Source organism: Solanum verrucosum, unplaced genomic scaffold (assembly GCF_900185275.1).
Source record: "Solanum verrucosum unplaced genomic scaffold, falcon-dt-bn FXZP01000277.1, whole genome shotgun sequence".
Classification (NCBI taxonomy): domain Eukaryota; kingdom Viridiplantae; phylum Streptophyta; class Magnoliopsida; order Solanales; family Solanaceae; genus Solanum; species Solanum verrucosum.
The window spans coordinates 1,614,108-1,628,672 of NW_026019945.1; the positions used below are offsets into that span (position 1 = coordinate 1,614,108).

The 14,565-nt window shown below is 30.2% G+C and overlaps 2 protein-coding genes and 1 non-coding gene across 4 annotated transcripts; 1 reads left to right on the forward strand and 2 right to left on the reverse strand.

Moving 5' to 3' along the window:
* Positions 1–362: 362 nt before the first annotated feature.
* On the reverse strand, positions 363–5,294 carry LOC125839796 (GDSL esterase/lipase At5g55050-like). Its single transcript, XM_049518799.1, has 5 exons — positions 5,007–5,294; positions 3,522–3,646; positions 2,549–2,785; positions 1,563–1,818; positions 363–736 (listed from the first exon to the last, which is right to left on the reverse strand). Exons 1-5 carry the CDS (start codon positions 5,239–5,241, stop codon positions 516–518), a joined length of 1,074 nt encoding a protein of 357 aa, XP_049374756.1. The 5' UTR covers positions 5,242–5,294; the 3' UTR covers positions 363–515.
* TRNAF-GAA (transfer RNA phenylalanine (anticodon GAA)) lies at positions 3,098–3,170 on the forward strand. The gene has a single exon. It is a non-coding gene; the product is annotated as a tRNA-Phe (tRNA).
* Positions 5,295–7,579: 2,285 nt separating the features above from the next.
* Positions 7,580–11,470, reverse strand: LOC125839766 (probable tetraacyldisaccharide 4'-kinase, mitochondrial). 2 transcript variants are annotated; one of them, XM_049518770.1, is made up of 8 exons: positions 11,278–11,470; positions 10,971–11,094; positions 10,132–10,371; positions 9,582–9,731; positions 9,240–9,449; positions 9,015–9,074; positions 8,749–8,829; positions 7,580–7,883 (listed from the first exon to the last, which is right to left on the reverse strand). In XM_049518770.1, exons 1-8 carry the CDS (start codon positions 11,457–11,459, stop codon positions 7,728–7,730), a joined length of 1,203 nt encoding a protein of 400 aa, XP_049374727.1. In that variant the 5' UTR covers positions 11,460–11,470; the 3' UTR covers positions 7,580–7,727. The 2 variants fall into 2 exon arrangements, with proteins under 2 accessions (XP_049374727.1, XP_049374734.1); XM_049518777.1 differs by lacking the exon at positions 7,580–7,883 and adding an exon at positions 8,351–8,475.
* Positions 11,471–14,565: the final 3,095 nt, after the last annotated feature.

Sequence of the window (14,565 nt, forward strand, 5' to 3'; positions counted from 1 at the left end):
TTTATGAACATGAACATTCATCTATCCCATTATATTCCTTGATGCTCTTGTTAAAATTAATCAAACTCCATTATCCAATTTCGAAATTGATAGCATTAGCAATAAATAAAATAACAAGATCATCTCTCAAAAATACACCCCCCTCGGTCTTTAATCATTCGTCGTACTTCTCTTTTACACACTCCTCGAGAAAACATTGCTTATGAGTCATTTTTTACTATTTTACCCTCATTTTAGACTTACGATATAATCTATTCTTAAAATATTTTCACTTTATTGAGATGTTAATAGTCTTCAAGAACAATTATCACTAAAAATCAGCTTGAACTGTTAAAACGATAAATAATTTGAGACAGAGAGAATAATACAAAAACTTTCACTTTAGATATTTGCAAGAAATTGATTACAACAAAAAGTATAATTCAAATGTATATAGACAAAAACCTGTCTACAAAGTTACCTTGGTGTTTTTTTTTTTGTTTTTTTTTTTGTTTCTATGCTCAAAATATGCAAAATTACAAGGCAATAAGTTGTTTCACATTTAGTGGAAAAATATATTTGTTGTTTCCATCAAAAGTTGTGTCGATAATTAAACGATCAGTAGCTTCAGTTGGATGGTATCTATCCCAAAAAACATACTTATTTCTATTGGGACAGACAAGAGCAACTGGGGTGCAAGGGACTGTAGCTTTTAGTCTTCCAAGTCCACAACAAGCAGATTTCACTTCAGTAAAACCTGGAAAAAAATGATAAAGAATAACGATCAATTGGTGTGTGAACACACTTGCTTCTTAAAATTTGGGGCTGATAAAAAAATGGTATAATAATATCAGTTCATAATTGTTTAGTGAGGTAATAGGACGGTTGCAAAGTTAAGGTGTTTTTTTTTGTAAATTTGGGACAATTTCAATAGTGACTTTATGTCTTTTCTCAATATTTAAATATCATTAACGACAGATTGTGAAATAAGTTTTGTATAACTAAAAGAGCATTTGAAATCGGCTATATGATAATTTCACAAGTGTATATATTTCTAAGTAAGTAAGTTTGCGATTTTAGTCCCTGAAATATTGATAAATTATGAATTTTTGTCCTTGTAAAATTTGATTAAGCAACATGTACATTTAACTTTCATTGAGTTTGAAATGTATACTTTTTATAATTCTGCTTGTGACTATTTATGTATTATCTCTAATTAATTAATACAATCACTTTATATTTGATGATAATATAGTTGTAAATAGAATCTGAATATAGTATATTTTCTATGTAAAGGGGTAAAAAGCTCACATATAAATTCATTCAAGGTGAAATATGTTTAGTGAAATACCAGAAGGACCAAAAATAAGAATTTATCGAAATCTGAGGGATAAAATGTACAAATATCTCTTATACTAAAATCATTCCATGTGACATTATTCTATGTTCAAAATCCGCTTCTTTTGTAAGTTTATATATGTACGTAAACTATAATGGATAGTATTTCACAACGCGTTAAACTTAAAATTTTGAATTTATCTCTGTGAGAGAAGAAAAATGAGTTATTGAAATCGAGAATTTACCGTGAATAGCTGGATTCTGGACGATATCAAGCAACAAAGCGTATGTGTCGATAAATGAGTAATTGATATCTTTAAGCTCAGCCTTCAATCCTTTAAGCATAGTTTGAAGTTGTTGGTTATATTTGTCTGCCCAAAAATTAGCTTGTTGGAAGCATTCATTTGAATTATTTGCACTTTGAAATCTTAGTAATGGCATGCATCCAACTGATCCTATTGCTGTTATCACAAATTTTCTTGCACCTAGTCCATATAATTGCTGAAATCCAAAAAAAAAATCCTATTAGTTAGTGGATGAAATGAGTACAAAACAATTTAAATTAAATAGAAAAAAAAAGTGGACTATTAGGAGTCTTTTATGAGAGTTGTATATGTTTTCGAATTATCGATAAGATCTTTGAGATTGATCAGTCAGTTGGTTACTTTGGTTTTTTTTTTTTATTGAAAAGGAGTTAGGTATCTAATAAGTGTGTTAAAAGACACAGTGTGTTTATTACGAAGAAAAATGTTTCTTTTTCTAAATAAACTTGAAAAAAATAAGTGTTTTTTTTTTTTATGTCTGGTAAATAAAAGAATTATTATCTCAAAAACAGTTATATGTAAGCTACCTAAAAAAATAGGATGAAATGGGGTGGAGGGTGGTGGAATGGTCAAAGAGATGGGGTTCGGGGACGATGTTGGATGGGTTGGACAGAGACAATAAACTTGAAAGTTACCTATAAATTTTGTTTTTCCTATTTCCAACACCAAATAGCGAGAATTTCAATTCCTCAAGGACGTCGTAGAATACTCTATATATCAAAACAATCAATTTTATGTTTATATATGATAAACAGATTGAGGCAAAGTCAAAATTTAAAACTTATAAATTGAAGATTTTAGTCTTATTAAGTTACTGAATTCTAAATTTAACAATAAATATTTTAAGTTACTAAATTCAGCCGAATTCTTAAGCTATAATCTAGTAAATTGTTTGTAAGAAAATGTACCTTTAGTTGTCCTTGTAGAGTAGAGACCATTTCATCAACATATTGTTGGGGTGCTTTTGTCTTTGGGAGTTTTGAATCAGATTTAAAATAATTAATTATATCATTACTTCCAATGACAACAACAAATAGAGATTTTGATAATTGCTTCATTCCAGCATCAGCTCCTAATTGCTTCACTAATCTTTGTTGCACCACTGAGAAAAACTGTACTTGTTGAGACATATGAAGCGCAAAACTCTGCAAATAAACAAAATAAATTGTTGTTAATTAGTACATGAATGGCATTATCAGTTCGACAAAATTCAGTAATTTTAGTTCAAATTTTATATATTGTATTGAAAAGCTCATTGAACTAATAACGTTCTGAACTCATTATTATAAACTTCTAATCTAAATTCAATCAGCTGTAAATTTTGAATTCGAGTTTGAAGATTTTCTTGTTATTTATTACATCCTATAAAAAAATCCATATATTAGAATTACACTAATAAGTGTTTATATGTTAGAATAATTAAATAAATTAAATAACAGAAAATATATAAGCAACTAGCGGGGATAGCTCAGTTGGGAGAGCGTCAGACTGAAGATCTGAAGGTCACGTGTTCGATCCACGTTCACCGCATAAATTTTTTGTTTTATTTTCTATTTTTAATTTAAGCTAATTTTTCAATTCAACGTGTCCCTGAAAATTAATTTTTTGTTTCATGTACTATCTGAAATGTAAAATAAAGGCGAGAGACATTAAGGAATCAATAAAAGTTGTGGTGAGATAAAGGACGGGTCACAGACGGATTTCTCGGTTATCAAAAAAAGTTATAGTGAGATAAATAAAATTTCTTAATTTTTATTTTGAAATCACAAAGATCACGATAAAGAATATTTTTTCCATTAACAAACCTTACGCGATATGAATACTGACTAGATAAAATCCCCCAAAAAAATACAAAAACTAAGATGGATATATATGTCTTACAATTAATGCACCATTGGTGGTCCTGAAGATTCCAGCTCCACCAGAAGCAAAGCTTACACCTTTTAGAAACTGATTGTTCTTGTCAGACAAGTATGGGGGAGGTGTTGGTATTCCTAATTTCTCAGCTGCAAAACAATTAAAATGCAAAAAAAATTAATTAGTTACTTTACAAAAAATATTAAATAAATAAATAATAAAGTTTGCATCCATAATTCCAAAAGCTATAACAACAAAATAGTGGATGTAGCAGCGACAACAACAACAAATTTACTATAATCTCATAAGCGGGGTTTATCGAGGAAATTGTATATGTAGTCTTATAGTTTAATCTTGTGAAGATAAAGATATTGTTTCTGATAGACTTTCGACTCAAGTAAAATATATATCAAACTCAAGTATAAAAAGAAAATACAGTAATGAAGAAATTAAATCATGCTAGAAATAAAGGAGAAGAACAACAACAAGACAACAAATAAAACACAACTAAAGTAAAGGAAACAATAGATAATTATATCGTAAAATAATGAGGAGATAATATTATAACAAATAAAGAGAGAAAAAAAAAGAGTTAAAAGTTTGCTCCATCACTCAAAATAGAATTAATACTCCACTTCCAAAAAAGAATAATCCATGTGTCGTGTTTTATTTTAATGATACTATATATTATTTAATTAAAGAATTACTACTATAAGTAACCTTAAAAAATATAATTTGTTTGATCTTAATCATGTCATGCTATTACTAATTATGATTATAAAAACATGTTGTTAAAGGTAATTCAACATTAAGAACTTTTAAATATAAATATATATTATATTTGGACAAACATTTATACCATAAAAGGAATATATACACGTTAAAATGAATGGACCTTTAAATATGTTCTCTTCTCATCGCTCATTGCCAAAAAAAAAAAACATTTCCCATCTCCCTCTCTCTCCTTTTTTTCTCTATTCCTTCTTTTAATTTTTTGTTTTTACGGGTGGAATCTGAATTTTTATTAAACAATTAAAAGTATAAAGAAGTGAATACATGAAGTAATCAACAAGGGTTCAACGGCAATATATATATATATATAAAAAAAAAAATTGCTAAATTTGAACCCTCCTCGATCCTATCTGACTCCGCCAATTTTATTCATCCAAGAGTTGGTTTTTCATGCACAATATATACAGTACGTACCCCCACTAAGAGCTAGTGATATATAGTGCCATTTTACAACCAAAGATGATTTCGGCATTGCGGTACCAAAAAAAAGTATGAAATGCCATTTTTGAAATTTATTTTCGCTGCTTTCATCGAAGAAATCATTTTACTTATTATTTAAAAAAAAATATATATATATAACATTTTGAACAACGAGAATAATGGAGATGGAAATAGTCTAAATAACGACCAAATTAAGTTCGTTACTTTAATATAGCCATTTTATGGATAAAATTCAGTGAGCATACGTGAAAATAAGACAATTGAGGGAACACTTACCGATAAAATCAGCAGTATTTTTGCCATTGCAAAATCTTCCAGTAGGTTGTCCACCAGGAAAATCACGACCATTATAAGGAAAATTAGCTTTAATAATGGTAGCTATATGATTATTATTACCAACATCAATTAAAGAATCACCAAACATATAAGCTGCTGGTACTAATTGTCCTTGACATATTTTAAAACAACATATGAGCAAAAAAAAGAAACTCAAAAAAGAAGAAATAGCCATTGATTATTAAATTTTCCAAAAAAAATATAAATGGCTATTTCTTCCACTACACTGAAAAAAATTAGATAAAAATGGGAGCTATTTATAAAGATTGAATTTTAGTATTGGTGTTAGTGGTGTCTATTATAGCTAGGAGAATTAGACGCAAAACCAATCTACACGTTATTGTGTGAACGAGTTGAATTTTTATTTTTTTTTGAGTGATAAGAAATTATATGCTTTTTTTTTCATGGCCACATATCTTTAATATATTGCCCTTCTAAGACGGAGCCGCTTTATATGAAAATATAACTTGCATATATACACTCGTATTTATATCAAGTCAATATGTTTTATTATAATTAAGCAATAAACAATTAGGATACAGAGGTAGTAAATAGTGATTGATGTCATATTTTATGTGCGAGAGATCATATGATATATTAAAGATTAAAAGATTGAAAAATATTTTCACATATTCTAATTTCTATGTATATTTGATTTGATATTACAAAGTTAAAATATTTTTCTTTATTTTCTTAAATTTCATATAGAATAAATTTCGTATCAATGTGTTACTATTATATTATTTGTTACTAGTGGAGTCAATTCAAGTGTAAGAAGATCCATTATTACTTCTAGTCAATTTGTAAACAAGTTCTACACCAAGTAAGACTATTGTTTTGAAAAATATTTTAAAATTTAGAAAATGCAAAAAAAAAAAGGAGTAAATAATCGTTTACGATTTGAATAAAAGAAAATGATATTATTTGGGAAAAAAAACTTATATTTCAAATGGGTGATTGTCAGATGAAACTTGAAGTGATGGGTTCATAGCTTTTACATATTGCGTGAGATAAATGATAATAATTCAAAATAATATTTGAACTTAAATTTATTTCATATTTGATTTAAAAGTATTAGTTAATTTTAGATTATTTTATTCTATTATTGTACTAAAATAATGAAATAACTATCACATATAGAAAATAAAATAAAATAATCTCATAAAATATTTTTATTTATCCCATCCAACGTATTGAGCACATAAATAATCTTTTCATTGAATTTTGTAAAGTTGATGATTCGTGAATCACATTCACACGTTTTTGGATCCAAATCAAAAGCTCCTTTAATTTAGTGGATAATAATGGAGAAAAAAAACAATTTAAGTAGCGTGAATTTAGATTAATTAGACAATAAATTTTGAATACGAAATGATTGCTATATAAAATAAAAATAAAAAGTTAAAAATAAACACACCGACATGTTCTTCAAAGATCAAAGTAGAATACTACTTTGCCCTTTTTGTGGATCTATAACATTTATACCAACCTTTAATTATTATTTTATTAATTATAAAAAGTTAAGAACTCAAGGAACCCGTCCCACACGTATCCCACTTCATTATTGTCTTGTAGTCTAAAATATATGCTTTTTTTTTGGTATTTTTCCATAATATCATGTGCATTATTATTTTTTTTAAAAAATCTTTAAATTTCTGCAAACTTAATGGATATAAAAGACTTTATTTTTCTTAATGTTTCTCAAAAAAAATAAAAAAAAATAAAAAAATTACTAAATTTTGTCGTTAAACTCGTACTTCACATGCTAGCTCCCCCCCATAATAACAGAATGTCAAAATATATTAATTCTTTCTTCTCTTAAACAGAGGAAGCCAAAAAGGGGACCAAAAAAATTTGGAACAATGGAATGTAAGTAGTGGTCCATCATATAGCTGTATTCTATAGTTGAAGTTGAAATAATCTTATTTTCTACTCTATGTCGGGAGCATTTCGATATGATTCCTTCATTACTGTATTTATTTTACCTATTTAATTTTAATATATTTTTTTACTTGAATTGAAGGTCTATTAGAAATAATATATCTTGTTCTTAAGATAACAGTAAGACTGTATACAAGTCTCCTGTTTCCCTAAATCAACCCAACTTATAAAATCATACTAAATATATTATCATTGTCGTCAGGTCAATGGAACCGTAGATATGGTGGTGCCTCACTTCCTCTTTTCATATTTGTTATTTCACATTTCAATTTCATCAAAATGGGCTTATTATATTCCCACTGTACATAATGGGAAAAAATAGAAATATCTAATATTTGGGAAATTTGGAGTCTTCTAATTTTTATATAGTAATCCAAAAAATCAATCAATTTCCAGATCACTTTGTTGAAATTCATGCTATTTTTAGATGGGTTTTCAACAATCAGTTAGTTGAGACCCTACTATCGCACCATCGCATCGACGCGTTGATGCGATATGTTTACCCCTAAATTCGTAATTTAAATTAATAATTGACTTGGTCTTCCCCCACCCCCTACAAATGGGAGGAAGTCGACTGTACATCTCAACGATTAGGAGGAACTTTGCCTGCATCCGATCTCCCATTTCTAGCTCATCTGAGATGATCATGTTAGGTGAATTGTGACCTCGTACAATCGTGTCACCTCAATATGATCTTCAAAAGAAGTTTTATACCATATTTTACACCTTGTTGCTAACTTCCAAATGCTGCCACAGACACTTCTTAAAGCTATCTTCTGTGTTTCCATTATGAGGTAGAATTTGCAAGCTGGAGCAAAGAACCAACACTTCGTATGGATCCAAATGCTTAAGAACCTCCGGAGCTCTATCATAATCCTACCAAATCAAGAGTAGTGATTATGAGAAATTTACAATAATTTGTTAGCTACTTAGTACGTGAACCGTACTATACATATATGAGAGTTTAATTTACAACAATAATAATAACATAACATGTCGAATCCCACAAGTGGAGTTTAGGGAAGGTAGAATGTACGCAAAGCTTACCCCTACCTCGTAGATCTCTGAGGTTGTTTGACCTAGCTCAAGTCTTAAAATTAAAATTGACTACCAACTCCAACGATTGTTTCTCAATAGGAAGAGGAAGGTCGCGATGGACAAATTTAATGGCCTATGTTTTTTCGGAGGATATAAATTAAGAAAGCCATCAAGTTGAGAGATAGTTAATAGCATCTTTCCACCAAGATAAAGAGAAATTACAGGACTAGAATGCATCGAATAAGGTTAGCAAAACCTAGAAAAGAAGGCGATGAATGGTTATTGAAGGACAAGGAAGAGTGAGGGGTTTTCGTGCCTTGCATTTTAGGGCTACCTCGGTCTGATGAGCCTATTAATAACAACAGTGACATCTACCACATGAGCAATTCTCAGAAGGATTGGGCCATTTCTTTGCACAGATTGCTACAAGCTATAGATGTAAGTAACAGAGAGTGAGGTAAATGTAGTTGTCTTAGTATCAGAATATAATTTTCTTATCCTGTAAAAATTGAAGTAAAATATGTTGGCTATATTAACTCTTCCAGCTTGTTTATGTCAGCGCATATAAACTCGACAAGCGTTATCTCTTTACAGACAAAAACGAAAAAAGAATCACCTTTTCTGAGTTTTGATTATTTATTAATCTCCTTCTAAGAAACAAATAAACAGAAAAAGATGATACTTTTTTGCAAGAGCTACTCACCTTTTCTGTTACTACAACAACAGGCTTCATAGCAAACTCTGATTGAAGATTCCGAAGTCTCAATCTGATCATGTCAATATCCTAACATATTATATGGACCAAAGTGAAAACTTAAGTTCTTAAAAAAGAAAAAAGATAAAGAGAACGAAAATGTCCAGCACCAACACCAATTCAAAGAATACAGGTGGATGACAGATCTATGGGTGTCATATGATCGAACAGGCGAGTAAAAGATAAGACAAACAAGAATATATGATGCCATCTACCTTAGCTTGAAATAAATGATGGTCACTGAAGTCCAGGCGATCAACATACGCAGGTTCCAGCTGCGGAGTGTAAACAACTTTTTAAACGAAAGAGAGAATAAAAACTTGTGGTAATAAAACCAATGAAAGAAGCTGAATAAAAACTCAACCACCTCCAAACTTCTACGCAAAGGTAGAAAATAGAAGGTTGTATGAGTATCAAACAAGAGAACTCAACAACTGTACCTTCTTCATCCTCTCAACAAAAGAATCAGCAGATCCAATTGCTGAGACACATAAGACAAGTGTATTGTGGATGTCCATTAAAGCCAATTTACAAGACATGTTGCCAGCTTTAAGAAAGTATAAAGGCATCAGTCTGCTCAAAAATATAGGAAGATAATTTTTTACTTTTCGAACTTCTGATGCTATGGCCTCCACATCCTTTTTTGAGACCTGCATAACTCAAACAAATTAAATGGATATCAGAGGTCCTATTTGATTTTCTAATTTTTACTAATCAAATGTTATGTTTCACAAGTATCAATAAGTTGTCTCAGATATACAGAAGAAAAAGGGTGTTAATACCATGTCTGCATGATGGATTACAACTATATCTGCACGTGTGAGTGCGGTCAAAGGTTCCCTTAATGGTCCAAGTGGAATTAACTGATGGTTCCCCCATGGAATCATTGCATTCACCATCACAATCTCAATGTCACGCCACAAACTGATATGCTGCTTTCGGATTTCCACAGTTGACAAAACGTGAGTAAAGGTTCTAGGCTATTAAGTATCATAAAGGAGCAGACAATCAAACTCCTAACTGTGAAACCCTAATAAGAAGCTAGGCCACTTTTAGGTCCAGAATAAAGTCTTGAGGATTGAACTACGAAGAATATCCAATTTTGAATTTCTTGGAAGATCAAATAATTACAATCCAAAAGGAAAAGAAAAGGAGGAGGCTGTGATAAAGCACAGCAATAGGAATAGGGGAGGTGTTACATACTCCTATTCCAAAAAATGATGGGACACAATCTCAACCCAAGAAGAATGAATTAGTTTTCTGAATATAAACAACAAAATTCCTGTTTCATCAGTAGGTGATTAAAACTTAACATGCAGTTTTGGTGCAGACCTGCATTCCATCGTCTAGGATTGCAACCCCGATTTGGTCCGAATAAGAACAATTTCCTTGTTTGTTATCAGAGAAATGTTTCTCAAAATCACTGTCACCGTGCTTACAAGGGGTGATGTGGCCATATCTTTTCAGAAAACAGGCAGCTGTATTGGCCCTGTTTGCACCTATGCCTATCTTCACAGGTGTTCCAGCCAGATGCCTTTGGAGCATTTTTGCTTCATCTGCACCACCATAACCCTACAGAAGGAAAACATTTTCCATAACACTAGCCTTGTGTTCATAAACAGTTGAATTGGAATCGAAAATGGTCCAAAGTACATCAGAAAGGAGAAAAAAGCAACATCAGAAAAACAACTGAATATCACAAACAAACACCAAAACAAACCAAATAAGAGGCTCAAAATATTTCTTCCAATCTTGGAAGATTTATGTAACTAATGTTGGACCACAATACAACATCACAAGGTCATATACGAGACTAATACAAAGAGATAATAACGTCTTAACTATTTCACTACCACTTTGATATTTCTTCTACTGCCACTAATATAATACAAGTCAAGTTAACATTTCTTTTATAACTATGGTGTCCGGGCCTTGACTTACTCCATAGGTAGCTTCTACCTCCCATCAGCACATCTACAGGTAAACTATGTTCCTAAGGCTTAGACGGATGAGAAGAAATCACCTACTATTATTACCTCCCGAGACCTCATGGTTCTCATCCCACTTAATTAACTACAAGATCATACCCTTGGGTGCTTAACATCTCCAATTCCATATTCAATCAAGCACCATCAAACATAATGAAACCGATGGGAAAAAAAACAGAGTACCCTTGTTAGTATAAGAGGTGAACTTCCAAGAGCAGCCAACCAAACTGCAAGAAACTCAACCATTGGTGTCTTCCCATTACCTCCCCAAGTTAAATTCCCAACGCTAATCACTGGCACCGGCAACCTTACAGTTCAAAGAGATTACATAGATATGGTAAGCAAACAAAATCCCACATAGAACAAATCAACAAAATCATAATTTAAAAAAAAAACAAATACAGCTATCAAAGCAATAAAAAACAAATACCCACTTAGAAAAAAATCATAATAAACCCAAATACAGCTAGAAATTAGAGTTGTCGTTTACCTATCTTTATGAAGCAGACCAAGATGGTAAAGGCGATGGCGGAGAGGAAGAGCGAAGCCATAGAGAGTGGAAGCTAGTGAGAGAAGAGGGATGAGAGAGAATTGGAGTGTGGAAAGTGTACGGAGCCTGTCTTGCGGTGGTGTATAGGCTATTTGGTTCACCATTTTCCTCAATTTCTCCATTGATAGACACAGTAGAGAAGTAAAAACTGTATACTGTAGTAATCAATTTGATAATACGAAGAAGAAAAAAAAAAAAAGGAGAAGGAAAGGATTACAATTTGGGCCAACATAGCCATGTGTACATGAAGCCCAACCCATTTATCGGCCCATCAAAATGTTTTCGTTGTTGGTGTTCTTTTCGATCTCTACGCATTTCACCACTTCACTAAGAAGTTCCCTCTAGCCCTATGGTAGTTTCCGACACATGTCTAAGGTTGAGCCTTGAAATTCAACGCTAGTTACTAGATCAACTTGCTATAATAATTCTACTAACATCTATGACAAAACAAGGAAATTTGTATAATATTATTCGTGTTGTAAGTTATTTAATTCGTTTTAATTCTGTTAATTGTATTAGTATTATTTTTTAGAATGGGGTATTTAAAAGATTATTCTATACAACTTCTAAGAATTCAAATGCATTGAATGTCGTTTAAAAATTTAACTTTGACGTGGTTATATTCTCTATATAATATTCTTAATTTCGCACTATGATATATATATATTAAAAAAATATAGACACATTATGTTAAATCTACATTTTTAAATTTCGCAAGTCAAAAGTTTGTCATATAATATAAAAATAAAATGGAAGAAGTAATAATTAATAGATAAATAGAGCTGGATTTCTTACCTTTTTTTATACGAGTATAAGATAATATCACAAAAAATATATTCAATTTGTCCTAATTTGTATAACTTATTTTTTGGAAGTTGTATAAATTTTAAATAGTATTTTAATATATATATATATATTCATCATAACAATACCATTTGAGTTTTTTTTTTAAAATCTCACTATATAAGTTAAGCAAATTATCTTATTACTCTAAGGGCAAACATATTTAAGAGTAATTTTAGTTAGTGCATGTACGTATTTTTTGTAAAAAAAAAACAAAACAAAAAAATAGCCTAATGCACTAACTTCAGTTATAGGCGGGAAATCGGGATTCGAAAAAGAATCATATTATAAAAAAATAATAAATAATTTAATGCATTAATTTCTATTATAAGGTGGGGTTCGAAAAAGGACCATATTTTGTGTATTGTTACATTAATTAATTTGCATTAATGTCCGTGTACGAAAATTCTTTTTTTAGCTCAATCTCACCAAAAAAAAATGAGCCAAAAGCTAACTAAACATCAACACACATATGCAATGATACCTATTATCTCTCTCCACTTTTGATTGCAATTTATAGTATTTTATATAATTTTTAAATATTTAATTTTTTTGTCTAAAATATCAAATTAATATAATTTAATTTAATTTTGAAAAATTAACTTTCGAAAATGCAACATGACAACTAAAAGTGGACGGAATGAATATAAATCAATTGTATTTTTTACTTCACTGCGAACGAAATTTTTACGTTAATAATCGAAAAGGAAAAAGAAGAAGTTATATATCTACTTCTACTACTAATATATAAGGGGTCGTTTGGTTTGAATTTAAGTTATGATGGGATTATTTTTTATTGAGTGTTTGATTTGTTGTATTCAAAATAATACATTTTAAGAACAAATTTTTTGTTTACAAAAATTCCCTTAATGAATGTAAAAAGTGATGTAACGAAATGGTTGAAAGAGACATTTTTGTCATTTACTTATTTTACTCCGGGATAAGTTATCCCAGGATTACTATATCACCCAAGAGGAGGGATAACTTATCCCGATACTAATTATTAATTTGACAACCAAACAACAAATTAAGTGGTACTATAATTTAATCTCAGGACTAGTTGGTATTATCCTTCACACCAAATGACCCTTTAAAGTGTCAATAAGCACATAGCTGAGGGTTAACATGTTTGCTTCAGTTGTGTGCTTATTTCAATATTCAGATGTTTAGCTTACTGGTTTAGGTTTGACATTTAGTAGGCGTTTAGCCATGCGATACCATATCACGATATGGTATCGTGAGATGGAATCAGCGTTTGGACATGCGATTTTACACTGATTCCATCTCATGATTCCATATCATGAGATGTGATTCTATACTCTCCAAAAACCATGATATGGTAATTCCATATCATGATTTGAGATATTTTTAATACAAAAATTGATCCACAAGTTTATATTTTGTTAAAACAACTTCACATTTATATCTACTAACCATTTATTTCATATGTAAATAAAATTTATAATCATATCATTACCTTTTAAAATTTATTATTCTCACCAACATATAGTCACTTTAACTCACACCAACCGATTGTTAAAGTGATGAAATATTTATGGTCTATGAGCATGAAAATATAGTTGCGGATGATATTGACCAACAAATGGCTCAAAGTAACAATGTTGGTTCGTCTTCTTGGTCACATGATCGAGAAATGCAAGTTCAACATGAGAAAACTGTCTGTATTATGTGGGAGGATTATATTAAAAACTAGTACACTACAATTTATGTTCAATTTTAAAAAAAATTAAACTAAAGTTAGATGAAACAATTACTTAAGTGGAGAACAAATAGTTTTGCAATAATTTATTATACGATTTTATAATTTTTTGTTTATTTGATAAGAATGAATAAATAATTGGGGATATTTTAATAGTTTTACAACTTATGAGATTTTTATGTTTATGAGAAAATATACAACACAAAAATTTCATATCGCATGACAAAACAAAACTTTAATTTCATCTAATGATTTCATATCATGATACTATATTATGATACCATATCGCATGGCCAAACGGGCCCTTAAAGTGCAAGGTCTGGGGGTTCAAAACCTTGCCAACATTATTTTTTAATTTTTGTTTTAATTTCAGTGACGAGTATTTTGGGTATTTAGTAGCTTTTGTTCCTTAAAACTTTTGTATGTCATGCTTTATAATTGTACCTTTCTTCTTTAGACAAAAAAACCAGCCAACATCTCCATAATGACACATATATCCATCAAAAAGTTGTACTCTTTAATTAATTTAAGTGGAGCCCACCAACTTTATCATGTCGGCTGACCAATACTATTGTGTATTTCTTTATTTTAATTATCATGTCTCACTATTTTTCGTTGATTACATATTTTAAAAATAAAAATAAAGTAGTACTACATATTAAAAT